The following is an 18,451-nucleotide window of genomic DNA, read 5'->3' as shown; positions in this document are numbered from 1 at the left end:
CCTTCTCACTCCCATTTATTCTGTCTCTGTCCTTTCACCCTGTCACTATTCAGAAGTGTGATGTCTCTGAGTACCTCTTTCACAATATTCCCTCTCTTGTATCACTTACTCCCTGCTCCCCTCCCCCTTTCTCCGATCCCTTCTCCTGTTCCTCTAAGATAGATTTCTATATGTATGTTGTTTTCTCTCAAACCATTTCTGATGAGAATGAGGCTCACTCATTCTTCACCTTTTCCCCTTCATCGCCATTGTAAAAGTTTTTTCTTGACTATTTTATGTGAAATATCTCAGCCCATTCTGCCTCTCCTTTCCACTCCACCCAGAACGTCCCCTTATCACTCATTGATTTCATCATTTTGTTATATTATGCCATTATATATACAGCTCCTTCCTGTGTCTGTATAAATGCCTTCTAGCTGCTCTTGTAAATGAGAAGGTTCATATGAGCTATCAGTATCTTTTCCCATTCAGGAATACACACAGTACAGCAATATTAAGTTCCTCAAAGTTCACCCCCTCTATGCTTCACCTGAGTCCTTTACTTGGAGATCAAACTTTCTGTTTGGCTCTGGTTGTTTCAAAAATTTGCAAGTCCTTGGACTTTTCCCCTGAAAGAGGATTTCAATTTTTTAGGCAAGTTGATTCTTGATTGTAAACCAAGCTCTTTTGCCTTCCAGATTATAATATTCAAAGCCCTATGAATCCTTAATGTAGACACTGCCAAATCTTGTGTAATCCTGTTTATGGAGTCATGACAGTTGAATTGCTTGTTACCGAGAGCTTGTAGTATTCTCTCTTTGACCTGAGTTTTGGAATTTGGCTATAATACTCCTGGGAGTTTTTCTTTTGAGGTCTCTTTCATGAGGTGATTGATAGATTCCCTCAACTTCTATTTTAACTTCTGCTTCCACAGCAATTTTGCTGTGTTATTTCTTGAAAAAGGAAGTCTAGATTCTTTTAATGGTCATAACTTTCAGGTAGTGCAATAATTTTTATTTGTTTTTTGTGTTTTTTTGCAAGGCAATGAGGTTAAGTGACTTGCCCAAGGTCATGCAGCTAGGCAATTTCTAAGTATCTGAGGTAAAATTTCAACTCAGATTCTCCTGACTCCAGGGCAGGTGCTCTATTCACTGCTCTACCTAACTGCCCCTCCCCTGATAATTTTTAAATTCTCTTTCCTGGATCTGTTTTCTAGGTGAATTATTTATCCAATTAGATATTTCACATTTTCTTTTAATTTTTCTTTCTTTTGGTATTGTTTTACTGATTTTTTGATTTCTCACAGTCATCAGTTTCCTTTATCTCCATTCTACATTTGAAGAAGTTATGTTCTTCGGTGAGCTTTTTCATCTCCTTTTTCAGCTGATCAATTTGGCTTTATAAGGCATTTTTAAGATAACTATCTTTTTTTATTTTAGGTTTTTTTCAAGGCAGTGGGGTTAAGTGGCTTGCCCAAGGCCGCACAGTTGGGTAATTATTAAATGTCTGAGGCTGGATTTTAAAGCAGGTACTCTTGAATCCAGGGCCTGTGCTCTATCCACTGCAACACCTAGCTGCTCCTAAGGCATTCTTCTCATTTGTCTTTTGGGTTGCTTTTTCCAATTGTCCTAAACTGGATTTTAATATGTAATTTTCTTCAGTATTTTTTGGTATTTTTTTCACTAAGCTGCTAACTTGGTTTTCATAAATTACTTGTATTTCTCCCATTTTGTTTCTCAATTTTTCCTCTACCTCACTTACTTTTTTTCAAAGTCTTTTCTGACCTCATCCATAGTCTGAGACCAATTCCTATTTCTCTTGGAGGTTTTGGCTACAGAAACTTTGATTTTGTCATCTTCTGAGTGTGTATTTTCATCTTCAATTGGACCAAAGTAATTTTCTATGGTTGGATTCTTTTTTTTCTGTTGTTTTCTTATTTCCTCAGTCTATGACCAATTTACCACACTTCTAAGGCTTTGGTGGGGAGTGGGGGGGTTCATGGGACACCCCACAGGGACTTTAATTCTTCCAAGGTCATATGAAAGGCTCTGATTTCTCTCCTTACCTGTGCTCTGGTATGTGGATGCCCAAAAATCCTCCCTCTTCCCTGGAGCTGTGAGGAGGGCCCCTGCTTCTCTATGGTGGTATGAGGGCCCAGACTTCAACCTGTATCTTAGCATGGGCAAAGCAGCAAAGTCATGTTCCAGGGATAACAGAGAGACCTCTGTAGTTTCTCCACATCCTCTTGCCATCTGTGGGCTGAGCTTTCTGGAAGTGCTGGGTGGTTCCACATGCCACAGGAATCCACCACAGGGTTGCTCTGAGACTAGCAATGGCCAGAGCTCTGTGTTCACTCTGGTGTATCAAAGTTCTCTTACTGCCCCTTCAAGTCATCCCTAGTGATGCTTGGGCCCAGAAGTCTGGAAACTGCCCTCTTTGCCCTGGACTCGGGTGCTGAGGTCCATTTCTGGAATGCTGGAGCTGGTTTGCTCTGGCCTGACTGCTCTTTCCCCAGTTCTGGGGAAACAGACCTTTTCTGTTGGTTGTCTCACTTGTCATGGTCTGAAAAATTGTTTCACTCAATCTTTTTGTGGATTCTTCCCTTCTAAATTTTGGCTAGACTCAATTTGATGGTTCAGGGAGTTTTTTTTGGGGGGGACAAGTTTTGGGGAATTTCTGCCCTCATGATGCCATCTTGACTCCATCTGTCAAATTCTATGACACTAATAAGATACTTTCCTTAAAATGATAAACAGTATCTATCTAAAACCATCAGTAGGCATTTTTTTGTAATGGAGGATCAAGGGTAGAACAATAATGCCTTTTATCACCAATACTCTTCAATGTTGTATTATTACCAAATGCTAATTTTAGCAAAAAGTGAAGAAAAAGAAATTGAAGGAATTAGAATGAGCAAAAATCAAAATTCTCCCCCTTTACAGATGATATGATGGTATATTGATAGAACTCTATAAAATTCACTTAACTTCTTGGAACAATTAACCATGCAAAGTAGCAAGATTTAAAATAAACCTACATTAAATCATCAGCATTTCTCTATAAAACCAACAAAGCCCAACTACAAGAGATTTAAATTCCTTTTAAAGTAACAGTAGACAATCTAAAATACTTGGAATCTACCTCCCAAGACAAAGCCAATGTACATACACAATTCTAAGATACTTTTCATAAAAATAAAGTTACCAAACAATTGGAAATATGTTGTCAAGCATTCATGGATAGGCTGAGCTAATATAATTTAAATTATTTATTCAATACCATACCAGTCAAACTTTCCAAAAAACTATTTTACAATAGCCAGAAAAAATAGTAACAAAATTCATCTGGGGGCGGTTAGGTGGCGCAGTGGATAAAGCACCGGCCCTGGAGTCAGGAGAACCTGGGTTCAAATCCAGTCTCAGACACTTAATAATTACCTAGCTGTGTGCCCTTGGGCAAGCCTCTTAACCTCATTTGCCCTTGCAAAAAAAAAAAAAACTAAAAAAAATTTATCTGAAGGAAAAATATCAAGGGAATTAATGAAAAAAAGAATAGTAGGTGGCCTAGTCATACCAGATTAAAGCTATATTATAAAAATGACCAACATCAAAATATTCCGGTAATGGCTAAGAAACAGAAATGGATCCATGTATTAGATTAAGTACAAAAGAAAATAGTAGTAAATGACTACATTAATCCAGCATTTGATAAACCCAAAAACACTAATTCCTGGGATACGAATTCACTATTTGACAAAAAAAAAAAAACTGCTGGGAAAACTAGAAAACAGTATGATAGAAACTAGGCATAGAATTTAGAAATAAAGAGTAATATCAAAGAACAATTTAGAGAACAAGAAATACTTTGTCGGATCAATGAGATGGGAGAAAGAGAACATTATAAATTGAAAAATGGATGATTTTGACAATATTAAGGTTAAAAGGTTTTGTACAAATAAAATCAATGGAGCCATGATTGGAAAGCTGAGAAATAAATTTTTCAGAGCTAATGTTTTTTAATAAAGGCCTCCTTTTTACAATATATATAGAGAACTGAATCAAATTTATAAAATTACAAGTCATTCCCCAATTGTTAAACAGTTAAAGGATAGGGGCAGGCAGTTTTCAGATGAAGAAATAAAATATATTATTTATATAAATTTATATTACATGAAAAATGCTCCAAATAATTATTGATTAGAGAAATGCAAATTATAACAACTCTGAGGTACCATCACTCAGCTATCAGATTAGTTAAAATGACAAAAAAAAGGGAAAATGATCATCAATGTTGGAGAGGATGTGGGAAAATTGAACTACAATTGCATTGTTGGTGGAGCTGTGAACTGATCATACCATTCTGTAAAGCAATGTGGAACTATGCCCAGAGGGCAATTAAAATTGTGCATACCCTTTGATCCAGCAATGCCACTACTATGCTTATAGCCTAAAGAGTTTAAAAATGTCCAAAAAGATTTATAGCAGCTTTTTCTGTGGTTCAGAGAATTGGAATTTGAGAAGATATCCATCAATTGGGAAAGGGTTGACCAGGTTATAGTATTTGAATATTACAACATACTATAGATCTAAAAGAAATCATGAGCTACTGGACTTTATTTAGAGACACATGGAGACTTGCATTAACTGATGCTGCGTTAAATGAGTAGAACCAAGAATACATTCTTGGCAACTAGGTGTCACAGTGGTTAGAGCACCGGCCCTGGAGTAGGGAGGACCTAATTGCCTAGCTGTGTGACCTTGAGCAAGTCACTTAACCCTATTGCTTCAAATAAATTAAGAAAAGGAAAAGGGGACAAAAACCAACATGACTTGATCTATTATAAGGAATGCAGCTCCTCCCAGCAGATCAGTGATCAAGGACAATTCTGAGAGCTCTGTGATGGAAAATGCTAGAAAAATACTCTGAATGCCGAATAAAGCCATGTCATGTTCACTTTTCTTTCTTACTCATTTTTCCTCTTAGCTCTAATTCCTCTTTCACAATATGACTGTGGGACTCAAACTTGCAAATGGATGAATGTTGAAACCTCCCTTTATATGTAACTGGAAAAAAATAAAATTCAAAAATACCAAAACTTTTTATATTTTTCATAAAGAATACATAAATTATTTAAGTATTATATTTTAGCTAGCTCAGATATTTGTGGTTATGGAAAATGAACTCACCTTCAAGGATGATAGTGACAGGATTAGGTCCAAAGCCCTCACCTCCTGGACTCAGAGTATAATATTCAGCTAGAAACAAAAAAAAAAAAAATAGTGTGTGTGTGAGAGAGAGGGAGATCACATGATATTCCTGTTTACAAGGTACAGTCAATGAATAAGACTGCCAATAATGATCAAAATATTCTTACTAAATTATTATATTAGTTGAGCACAATGATTTTTCTATGTGCTTTACATAAGACTAGGCAGTTAGTGAGCTGTATCTAGGGTCCAGGAAGACACTTCTTTATGATTTCAATCTGGCCTCAGACACTTCTTAGCTGTGTCACTCTGGGAAAATCACTTAACTCTGTCTGTCTCAGTACCTCATCTGTAAAATGATCTGGAGAAGAAAATGACAAACCACTCCAGTATCTTTGCCAAGAAAATCTCAAATGGAATCACAAAGAGTCAGATGCAACTAAACTAAAACTACAAGACTAATCAATAGACTGAAAAATCTGACATCATGTAAAATCTATGTAACCTCCATTAGCAAACAAGGAGAGTCTTCTCATATTTCTTCACTGAAAAGAAGCTTGATTTGCTATAAAGTTATAGAACTCAATTTTGATTTTTTTTTTGCTTTTTAATGTTCTTTCCATTTAATTTTTATTAGTCATTATATATATAGTTTTTCCTATTTTTATTTCATTTTGCATTAGTTCATAAATGAACCTTCACATGACTATCTGTATTCATTCTATTCTGAATTTCTTATAGCACAATAATATTCCATCACATTGGGTAGAGCCAAGATGGCACAATAGAAGCAGCAACTCAGTCAAATTTTCCCTTCCAACAACTTTAAAATAATGATTCAAATTAAATTATGAGATGTCAAACCAAACAGAAGATCAGATTGTTCCCAGTCCAACTTTCCAGCTAAGCATGAAAGGTCTATGACACTGTAATGGACACGGGCCCAGAGGATAGGTCAAGCAACACCAGCATCAGGCTATGGAACAGTGTAACAGCAGTCCACAAGATCTCAGCCCAGAGGCAGTAAGGGGAATAAACAACCACAAAGGATTTTCTGGCCATGGATGCAGGACCCAGGTGTGCTGTCATTATTCAGTTCTCATTCATAGTTCCAGAGTAAAGAGAAGTACTAATGCTTGTAGCAGAAAGCAAGCAAGGGGCCCCAGTCAAAATGACAGGGTGGAGGCGAGTGTTTCTGGCTGCTTACAAGGCAACAGGGGTCCTGGTCTCAATTCCAAGGTAGAGGGAAGTATTGGTACTTGTGGTCAAAGGAAAGCAGTTGCCCTGGTTCCAAGACCAAGAGAAGCACTCAAACTTGTATAAGGGAGCAAAGGTAAAGACTAGAGCACGGGGGGAAGACCAATGACCACACCTTTCCTTGGGTCATACACTTGTAAAACTTGCAAATCCTCGCTCTGAACTACAGAAGCTCAAGAATCCTGGAGCATTGGACCCAGCCTGGAAGTAAAACCCAATTTTGAATTAGAAGCTTAAAGTCAAGAAATCTTAAGAGATAGAAAATCCCCCCTCCAAACAATTTTAAAGTAGCATTTCAAGGCAAATTCTGTAGTGGCAGGATCAACAAAAAAAATGGGAGTAAGGCAATCTTTCTCACAATAACTTAGGGTGTCAGAGACTCATGTGGATGAAGCACCAGTGGTAAGACTAGACGGCAATGAGAGAGGAGTAGTCAATAAGGTGGGAGGCAGGGTAACTGATAAGAAAGAGATTATAGGAAACACCTATGCTAGCCCTGGACTCAGGGCATGATGGTTGACAAATCCTTTGCCTAACACCACTTCTGGGTCACTTCAAATATGGAAAGGGGCATATTCTATCAAGAAGGAACAGGAGACCTGAGGACAAGTTTCACTTCTAGAGCATAAAGAATCAGGGAATCTAGAACCAAGAAACAGTGAAGCAGTTTTTTTCCCATAAAACATCAATTGCTTTCCCCTTGAAGGGTTATACTCACATTTGCTGCATTTATTATACTTGGTTGATAATCTTAGCTCATTTTTGTCTTTCAGAATATCATATTCTGCTCCCTTATTTTGCTAACTGATAAATCTAGTGTGATCTTGAGGATCAAACTGAGGAGCAGTATTGATTGCAGTCCAAAGGGATCAGGTGTCTTTCCTGGGTAAGGACAAGAATACAGACCAGAAAAGCAATGGCCAACACTCTTCCCAGATCAGACCCACTTGGAAATATTAAAAACTTTCAAATACCCAGTACTAGCTCTTCATACAATACTATGAAAAAAACCTGAACCTTGAGCCAGTGTTTCTCCTCCCCACATGCTGGGCACAGAGACCAACTTTCACAGTGTAAAATCAAGAAATAGTGTGGCAAAATGAGCAAACAATAACAAAAATGTACTTGACCATAAAAAAACTACTACAGTGATTGGAAAGGTCAAAAGACAAACTTAGAAAATGGCAATAAAATCAAAGCAACTACAGTCAAGGCATCAAAAAATATGAGACAGACAAAAGTACAAAAGGAATTCTTGGAAGAGTTAAAAAATGATTTTTTAAAAAAATGAAATGAGTACTAGAGGGAAACATGTAAAGAGATTAGGGCAAAAGAATAATATTAAAAGGTAGCAGGTTAGTAAAAGTAACCAAAAATAATATTTAGGAAAATAATCTCAGAAAAATTCACCCAATGGAAAAAAAAGAGGATCAAACACTCACTTAAGAAATTAATATCAATATTTTAGAACCAGAGAGTAAAATAAGAATTTAAAGAAACCACCAAATGCCACCTGAAAGAGATTCTAAAATAAACTCTCAGTAATAGTAAAGGCCAATTCCTGAGCTTCCAGGTCAAGGAAAAAATATTTCAAGCAACCATAAGGAACCCATTCAGATATCATGGGGAAAAAAAAGATATCATAGAGTTAGTAGGTCACACTAGATTTAGCAGTTACCAAAAAAGAAGAACAGACTATGATATTCTGAAAGACAAAAAGAGTTAAGATTACCAACTAAGAATAATACATGCAGCAAACCCGAGTATAACCTTCAAGGGGAAAAAATTGATGTGTTATGAAATAAAGGACTTTCTAGCATTCCTCACGAGAAGACCAGGGCAGTATAAAAAATATGACTTTCAAATACAAGACCAAAGAAAAGCATAAAAATGCAATGATGAAAGAGAAATCATAAGGAACTCAATAAAATGTTTACTTTTCTATATGAGACAATATATTATCACCTTTAATTTATTGTCAATTTTAAAAAAGTTAGAAGGATTCCACATAAAAACAGGGTGGAAAAATAAGTAAATCAAGTATAGATGAAGTAGAAAAAATAGATAGGTGTAAAAGATGGATGCCATTGGAGAAGGGGAATGGAGAGGAAAATTGAAGGAAAGTATTTCAATAAAAAGAAGTATGCAAAGAAGAGCTCTTACAGTGAAGGTGCAAGTGATACAGAACCCTCACACATCTAAATTGTTTCTGGGGTGGCTAGGTAGCGCAGTGGATAAAGCACCGGCCCTGGAGTCAGGAGTACCTGGGTTCAAATCCGGTCTCAGACACTTAATAATTACTGAGCTGTTTGGCCTTGGGCAAGCCACTTAACCCTGTTTGCCTTGCAAAAACAAAATAGCCTAAATTGATTCAAGAAGGGGAAAATATAAGGGGAATAAGAGAAAGGGATAAAAGGGAGATGGATAAAAAAGGCAATGATCAGAAGTAAAACAGACAGAAGAAGGATAGGATTAAAAAGCTTGAGGACAAAGAAAAGAAAATAAGATGAAGGAGAATGCAAAATTATCAGAAATAACTGTGAATATCATTAATACAAAAGGAAGCATTTGACAGAATTGATTAGAAACCAAAAGTCAACAAGAAACAAAGACACACACATTGAATTGAAACACACACACACACACACACACACACACACACACACACACACACACAACTTGAAATAACTTAATCCTTCATAATACTTCATCTGAAGAACGAACAAGGGCAGCAAACACTCTCAGAGAAAACCAAAGCAGGGAGATTACATTTTACTAAAAGATAATAGACAATGGTGTAAAATCAATGTCAAACACATGCACACACACACACACACACACACACACGCAACATCCAGATTCTTAAGGGGAAAAATGAAATCATAGAAGGAAATACTGAATAAAACTTTATTAGGAGAGGACCTCAACTTTCTTCTCTCAAAAGATAAGATAAATCTAAACTAATCTAGATAAATCTAATTATATTATATATTAAATTATACACAAATTATTTGTTAAATTATAAATCTAACAATTTAAAATAAATCAGAAAAAAGTTAGGGAGATGAATAACCTGGGGGGAGGAGTTTGAAGCAGAATATCGAGCTAGTTCAATTTTAGTAAAATGTTATGTATAATTAACCATATCATTAACAAAAACAATATAAAGCCTATCAATGTATACAAAAAAACTAAACAACCCCCATTCCTATTTAAAAAAAAAGGATTAGAAAGCAAGGGAATTAATGAAGACTTTCTTAAAATAGAATCTATTACCTAGAATTGATATTTTTCTAAGAATAATAAGCTAGATTTCTTCCCAATGAGTCATTATTTAAGAAGTGTATTAGAAATGCTAGCTTTAGCCATAAGACATGTAAAAGAAATAATGGGCATTGAAAAAATCAAAAATATCACTTTTTGAAGATGATAAAATTGTTTACCCTATGTAGTCAACTCAAAAACTTACTGAAATAATGAAGTTTAAAAAAATTATCAGCATTTCTAAAAATTACCAACAAAACTCAGCAGGAAGAGATAGAGAAATTCCATTTAGAATAACAGCAAACAAGATAAAATACTGGTGAATCTATCTGAAAATACGAATCCAGAGAACAAAATTGCAAAACACTCTTTACATAAAGAGAAAATGGAAACAATTGAAGAAATATTAATTGCTCATGGAAAGGCTGAGTAAATATAATAAAAATGTTAATGCTATAGAAGATAATTTACTCATTCAATCAAGATGTTCTTTTATAGAGCTTTAAAAAATCTGTTACAAAATTTATGTAAAGAACTAAAGTTGAAGAGAGTCAATCAGAAAAAAATGGCAGCCTTGCAGTACCAAATTTCATAATATATTATAAAATGCAAACTATGAAACAATTTGTTATTATTTAAGTAATTGGAGTAGTAAATCAAAGCAATAGATTTATAAAGGCAACAATATAAAGTAAATGTAATCTAGTGTGTAATAAACACAATGACCCGATATTGAAGACAGTAATACACTATTTTAGCAAATTTTTTTGTAAAAATTGGAAATAATTTTGGCAGCTATTCAATATAGAACAATATTTCTCATGGTAAGCTAAGGCCACAAAAGTTACACATCATAAGAAAATTAGGAGAACATGGAAAAAAAATTTACCTGTTGGATCTATGGATAAGGATTTTTTGACCAAAGAAAAATGGAGGCAAAATAGATCATTTTTATTGCATCAAATTTAATGATTTTTGTGCTAGCAAATCCAATGCAGCTAAGATTAGAAGAAAAGCAGAAAACTGGAGTGGGGTAGCAAGTTTCTCTGATATATGCCACATAACTCAGTGATATAAAGAAGTGCATCATGTCTTTTAAGAATACAAATTATTCCTCAATTGACAAATAGTGAAAGGACATGAAAAGACATTTTTCACAAGAAGAAACCCAAACTATTTATAGACAAAAAAATGTTCTAAATCACTATTGATAAAAAAAATTTTAAATTTTTAAAATTCTGAAGTACCATTGTCTATTATGACATAAAAAGAAAAGGACAGAGTATGTTGAAAAACTGGGACATTAATGCATCATTGTTTGAGATGTAGAGTGATCCAACTATTTGGAGCTATGCCCCAAAAGCTATAAAACTATGTGTACCTTTCATTTATCAATATTATTACTGTCTGTACTCTAAAAAAATCCAAGAAAATGATAAAAGTCTCTGTTCAAAAAATATGTATAGCAGTTGTTTTATTGATGGCAAAGAATTGGAAATTGAGGAGATGTCCTTCATTTCAGGTATGGCTGAACAGGTTATGGTATGTGATTGTAATGCAATAATATTATGCTGCAAGAAATGAAAAGGAAGATAGTTTCAGAAAAACTTTAGAAGACTTAGAAACTGCTGCAAAAGAAAATGAGTAGGAGACCATTGTGCACTGAAACAGTAATTATTATTATATGATTAGATATTCTCAATGAAATGATGCAAAACACTCCCTAAAGTCTTTGATGAAAATGCTGTTTACTTCCAGAGAGAGCTAGTAAAGTCAGATGCAGATTAAAACAATTTTTTCATTTTTCATTTCATTTTTTCTTTTGTTGCAACACAATCAATATGGATGTGCTCTTATGATTTCACATATATAACTGATAGGTAACACGTGTCTTTTTTTCCCTCAATGAATGAGGGAACTGTAGGAGAAGGAGAAAATTTGGAACTCAAAATATATAAAAAGAATGTTTTTTTAATATTCCATTACATACATCTACTTCAGTTTGTTTAACTATTATTATTAACTATTTGTTTAACTATTCCCCAGTTAAAGATAATCTTTGTTTCTAGTGTCTTTCTACCAAAACTGCTATTGCTATTTTGTGTAGATAATTCATTTCCCCCTCTTACACTGCAGTCAATTTTCCTCTCTAACCCAGCCTGGAAGTTCAGTTTCTACTGATGTTATCTGTTTTTGCTCTTTCTATCCTGGATCATTTTGTCCTAAGAAAAACCCTACCTGTCCTGTTGTTTCCCTGGGAGTTAACCGAGGTGCCAGACAGTATAGGCACCCACTTAGCATTAACCCCACTACATCTCAGTAAGTGTAATTTCAAATTGCTTTTCAAAAATGGCTCTGGAGTCAAGGGGACCTGAGTTCAAATTTGACTTCAGACACTTGACATTAACTAGCTATTTCACCTTGGACAAGTCATTTTACTCTCATTGCCTTGCATCCTCAGTCTTCCTGATCCATATCTGTCCACTGAGCCCAGATGACTTTGGAGAAGAGAGTGAGATTGGTGACTTAGCACTGAACCTCTTCACTCAACTTCACATGTATATTATGTCTGTCAAGAATGAAGGACAAACAACAGCAGTGTGTCTGTCTATAATCCCTCCAATTTAATACTACTGCAATTTTTGTGTCATCTTTGCCAATGTAAAAAATGACTAAAGAGTTTCTCATCAATTTCTATGTGTTTTGCAAACATCAAGTTTTTTTAGTTTGATGTTTTTTAACTGTTCCTGGTTCTATTAATTTTACACACACATACACACACAAACACACACACACATACACACACGGATTTAGTCCCTTTTATCATTTTCTTTTACCCTAGATCTTTTTTAAATGAATTTAGTTTACTTTGGTGGCTTAACTTAATTTGTCTATTTTAATAGTATTATTTCAGTATTATTGTCATTTTTATTGTCATGTTAGCATGGCCAGGTCATATATAAAGTCATTCTTTACTCTGTTAAGTAGATTTGAGTTTTTTTAGCACTTATTTAAGACTCCAAGTTTTGTTTTGTTTTGGGGTTTTTTGGCATTTTATAGTTGATCTAGATTTCCTTTTCTATTTTTGCCTTTTATTATATAGTAATGCTATTGAGTTTTATGCTTTTATTATGTATCTTAGTTCTTTGATTTTAACTACAAAATTTAACAAATTATTAAGTCAGCAGTGTTGTCTCTTTCTCTCGAGTCTTTCCTGATCTTACCCTTGCAAGTTCTGGTTTATAGATCTGGGCGACATAGTTATAGATTTGTCCTTCATTGGAGCTCATGTAGTCCCTGGACTATTTCTATTTTTTTTTTCTTAGTTTCCTGGATTCTCTTGATTTTCTTTGTATTATAAATTCTGATCAGTTCTTTTATATTATTTTCTTCATTATTGAATTCAGGGTTTCTGATTTGTCACACCCTCCTGTGACATTTATTTAGAACCAAGGGTAGCATATTTTCAACAACCATAAGATATTACACTTCTTGTACTTGGGAAGTTGTGACAGACTTTGGACTTTCCACGTGTAATTTTCTCTCCTTACCTTTTTGAATTCTGTGTAACTATCTGACATATGAAGAACACATAGTGGAGAATCTCTGAAAAGTGGTAGGGTCAGGCTGCTAGCTCTTGGAACTATCTGAGCTGACTGTATTCTATACAACAGGTCACTCCACTTCTAGGCTTCAGTAGCTGCTTCTGAAAAGTTCTAGAGAGGGAGCATTACACTATATTTAGAATCAGCCTCAAAGCCAGGTAAACCTGGCTTCAAGTCCTGACTCTGAGACTTAATCCTTATTGAAGTGAAATCTTCCATTCTTCTCCCCTCAATATTCAAGGCAGCCCTGAAGACTACAGTTGCAGAGAATATGCTGACCTTTATTGGTCAGTAACTATCCATAACAATGAAATCCTAAGTATATATCTTTTCAGATGTAAGAGACTTTTTTCAGTCTTCATTTTTCTTGACTTTTCCTCAGTCTTTGTAACTCTTCATCATTCTCTCATCTCTTAGTTTTCCTCTTACTTGAAAGACCACTCCTTGACAGGATCTTGATCACACCTTCTTTTCTCCCACCTTACTCTTTTTTTACTTACTGATATTATCTCCTTCCTTGGACTCAACTATCATTATGCTATACCTCTTGGATAACCCAAACTTCAATTTCACATCTCTACCTTCAAATGGTCTATTGTAGACATTTTAATCTAAATAAATCCAAAATTGTGCCCCCACTTCCACAAATCTTTCCTTCTTCCTAATTTACCTGTGATGATCAAAAATAATATCCTCTTCCCAGGGACCCAGGTTCACAACCTACTTGTAATCCTCAACTCCTGTCTCTCATCCTCCATATCCAACCTGCTGTCAAATCCTGTTGTTTCCGTCCTCTGACCTAATACCAGTAAAGCAGACTCTCTTTCCCTCATCTGTACTACTGAAATAGCCTGAGGAGGGGTTGGTCTCTCTACCTCAAGTCTCTTCAAATTCTAATCAATCCTCCCCTCAGCTGTCAAACTGATCCTTCTAAAATGAAGGTTTGAAAGGTTTTTGATAAGTCTAGGCAGTGTCCTATTTGTATTAATTTTCACACTGTTCCACAGACTGGCAACACTAAGTCTTCACAGTAAGTGGCATATTCCCAATAAAACCATTTCAGGCTTAATATTCCTAGTTGAAGTCCTCTCAGGGTTAATAAATAAAAAAAAAGAACAAACTATAATTCTTAAACTATTTCTAGAAGAAAGTCCCTTGCATTCCAAACAGGTGTCTCACTTTCCTAACTTTCAAAAAAACTACTCATGAGAAAAACCTTGAATTCCAAAGAAGCTCATAAGACTCCTCTTGTTTGATGATAAGTAGATGGTTCCTAAGACCTTGTATTCCAAGACAAATTACATTAATTCAATACGATAGTTAGAACCCTTAAGGTTATTCTCACCATCTGGATGGTGAGCTGATATTTTATGAAAACCCTTCATTCTTTTCTTTGCTGCTAGGGTAGATTTTTCACAAGTAGAATGTAACTCTGAAGACTGACTAATAAATCAACAGAAAAGGACTATAGGGAGGAGAAGGGGATTGCTTTAGGCCATATAATCTTTATTGACTGTCAATTTGGGGCAGCTCCTTGATCTTCACTACTTTTGTGAGACTTGGAGTATGCCCTTTTCTCTAGAAAAGTCAAAATAAACTTTTTTTTTTTTTTTGCTCAGAGGAATCTATATTTTTTAAGTGGATTTTTATTCCACACCACAGGGACATAGTTTCTTCCTATATGTCAAGGTTAAACCTGAAATCAACTCAATATGCATTTAGTTTCTTGACAATGCCTAGCTGTACTACACTACTTGCAGCTACTCTCTGGGTGCAGCTTACTGGGAACAAACCAAGTTTCAGGAAAATCTTAGACCCAGGATGTTTGTCTAGGATAACTGACAATCAGAGTTGGCTCAGTGTTCCGGGTCCACAGATAGCCTTTCCTTTGTCCTCAAGCAAATAACTTGATAAGCTGATTGACCAATCTTGAAGAAGTCAAGGGAATTCGAGTAGGGTCTAAAATTGGCATTAACAAGAACTCAAGAATATGTCTGAAAATTTCTGTGGGCATGGAGAGAGAAGCCGTTTTGGTAGAATCTCAGTAGCAATGGGAGGTATTGGGGGTTTATGCACAAACCTCAGACCTTTTAGTTGTATTAGTTGTATTTCTGGATATGAGGTGCTGAGTGCTTTAAGGATTAGGGAGAGACCTTGGCTATAAATTTATAATGATTCATTTTTATCTTGCTATGGTCCTTATCTTTGTTCTCCTGTGGATTTAGATTGAATTACTCAGCATCTGGTGCATAATTCCTCTTTTTTTTTTTGAAGGATTAATTAAAGTGATTTGGAGAAGCTAATTAATACACTATGTGCTAGTCATATGATCTTGATTCTCTAAAATCTTTCAAAAGTGTTACAATCTTACAAATAAATTATATAGACATAATGGAAATAAAAGAGAACCCCCCAAAAACCCCAAAACATTTTGCTCCTTTTATTTTTATTTTTTTTTAGGATTTTTGCTAGGCAAATGGGGTAATTATTAAGTGTCCGAGGCCAGATTGAAACTCAGGCACTACTGACCCCAGGGCCAGTGCTCTATCCACTATACCACCTAGCCACCCCATTTTCTTCCTTTTAAACAAAAACTGAGTACTGTGCAGAAAATGGACAATGTTGGAACTTAAAAGAATTTGAAGGCATTCTGTGCCTAACTTCAAGAAGGAAATAAAGTAAAAATAAAGTAACACAGCTTCAGAAAAGATTCAGTAGAGATTTATCTATGATAGGATGATGTGATGTAACACTGATTCTGATTAATATATCTAACTATAATATAGAAACTTGAAAACTTTTTGTAAACAAACATTTCGGTCTATATGGATATAAAGGTAGATTTATCCTGTTTCTGAAAAATCTACCTTCACAAGGCATTTTGAATTTTTGAAGAAGTCTTGAAATATGAACTTTTATTTTTTCAGGGACAACATTCCATTGCTGTTGGAACTTTGGTGTCAATCTTTTGAAGTTTATTAACGAAATTTGCATATATATATACATATGTATTTATATATGTATATATGTAATATTTATTAAGAGTGTGTTCAAAGTGGTCCATTGCAATTGAAAATTAAAAATGATAAGTTTGATGGATTTTTGGAGAATTAAAATGCATTTCAAATCCAGATCATTCACTGAAACATGAAGTTACTCTTAACAACAGTCTAATTTTATTTCTTTGACATTCATATACTCATTCAAAACACACAAAGACTAAAATTTAGATTTAACTTTTTGGATTCCCTTTTCCCCCCTTTTCAAAAATTTCTTGGTAGTGTTGGCTACCTGCAGGAATCTGTCTCCAAAATATTGTGAGAATTTTAAGCTCATTTCAGTATCATTTTCTTATTTATCTATTTACAGTTAACTTTGTCCTGTAACTCCTTAAGTCATAGTTATTTGTCTCTACACTTAGTTTAGAATTCAACTGGCCTGTAATGGGTAAAGTTTAAAGATTCAGCTCTCCTACTCAAGGAATTTAACTGACTTTAGAAAATGCATGTGAAAAGAAAGGGATTTGGACATGACTTTGTTCCACTAAACTATCCCTCAAGGATATCATTTGCTCTCCAAATATATGGATTTCTATTTCACACCTGGACTCAAACATTAAGTGCATCTTATCTTTTTTAGTCTCATGAGAGAAAAAGGCGGGGGAGGTGTTGAGATCCTCCATTACCAAACTTCCAACCAATAATTATGTTTTTCCTTGTGCTTCAGCTTTGTAACCAATCATGTTGATCTCATTCCCATGATGTCATCTAGAGAGATTGTGTTTGTGGGTCTTTGGCATAATTAGAGGCATAATTATTGACAGCTAGCATGTCTCTGCTTAATACATGTCATGTAGCACAGAGATCTGTCTCAGTTTAAACCATTCTTAAAATCTCAAACATGAAAGTTGCTACATTTATATAAAATTAAAAAATAAATTTATACTTACTGTTGTTGACAGGTGGACAACTCTCACAAGGATTTGCCCAGGTCTTTCCCAGAGAGCAAAAGCATGAGGAATGACTAACTCCAAGACCAATCTCACTATTGCAGGACAGAATCCCTTCCCCGTGGGGATCAAATTTCATATAGCAATTACCAACTTGATTATCTGTAGAAAAATATAGGAATTTGTAATTACTGGTACTGGAGAAAGGAATATTGCATAAATTAATACCTCTTTTATTGAGAAGTTGGAAAAGACTTCTTAAATCATCTAATATAATTGTACTTGGAAAAAATAGCATCTACTATATACATAGTTGTTATATTTATTATTATTATTATTATTATTATTATTATTATTATTATTATTATTATTATGTTTTTCCTTACACTGAGCATATAACATGAAGGCATTAATCTTAGTGGGAGTCAAATAGAACAAACTTATTTCCTCTTTCATATAATAATTCTTCAACTCCACTTAATGTCTGTTCTCTAGGACTAATTCCCAATCTAGCTTGAATTCCTTTAAATCTACCTTTGAATGTCAATGAATTGCCTTAATCATTCTAGCTGCCCCTTCTCTAGAGGTTAATAACTTGTTATATATAATGTTCCTAAACATGTACTCCAAACAAGGTTTGACAGAGACAGAATAGATCAGGATTAGCACTTTCCTAATCCTGGAGCACTTCCATTAGCCTAAAATTGTATTACTATTTTGGATGACAATATCCTGGTTTTGAAACACAATTTATAACCTATTAGACACCTCTCTCTGCCCCCAATCTTTTTCTATGTCTTTTCTCTAATTTTCTCATCAGGTATATTAATGCATTCTTTGTTCTCTGAAGATCTTTGGTCAATCCTATAGAATTCTTTCCAGGTTACATCAAACCATTGGGACATTCATTCTATTCAACCAGTTCCTATTCAACCAATTCAACAAAATTAGGTTATGATCTAACCTACAATTCTTCATTTTTCCAAAGCACAAGGGATTTTGTTATATGCTTTCCTAAAAGCTTTTAATCTTCTCTGTCAAAAATTATTAATATGAATGATTATATTTGATGAAATCATGCTGGTCATTTATAATCATTTTCTTTTCTAGATGACTAGTAACTATTCTCTAAATATGTTTTGGTATTTTGTCAGGTTTAAAAGTTAAGTTGTAAGGGCAACTAGGTGGTA

The 18,451-nt window shown here is 34.7% G+C and overlaps 1 protein-coding gene across 10 annotated transcripts in view; it reads right to left on the bottom strand.

Moving 5' to 3' along the window:
* The window catches only part of LOC141499840 (fibrillin-2-like), a 151,071-nt gene that overhangs the window by 111,067 nt on the left and 21,553 nt on the right, over window positions 1-18,451 (bottom strand). For all 10 annotated transcript variants that reach the window (XM_074202606.1, XM_074202610.1, XM_074202614.1 and 7 more), the window contains 2 exons: window positions 17,262-17,423; window positions 5,166-5,234 (listed from right to left, as the gene is read on the bottom strand). In XM_074202606.1, the coding sequence (XP_074058707.1) occupies window positions 5,166-5,234; window positions 17,262-17,423 (231 nt within the window). The remainder of the gene's footprint in view (window positions 1-5,165; window positions 5,235-17,261; window positions 17,424-18,451) is intronic.

Source organism: Macrotis lagotis, chromosome X (assembly GCF_037893015.1).
Source record: "Macrotis lagotis isolate mMagLag1 chromosome X, bilby.v1.9.chrom.fasta, whole genome shotgun sequence".
In the NCBI taxonomy this organism is placed as follows: Eukaryota; Metazoa; Chordata; class Mammalia; order Peramelemorphia; family Peramelidae; genus Macrotis; species Macrotis lagotis.
Note: the sequence above shows the minus strand (reverse complement) of the source record. Positions and strands in the feature narration are given on the sequence as shown.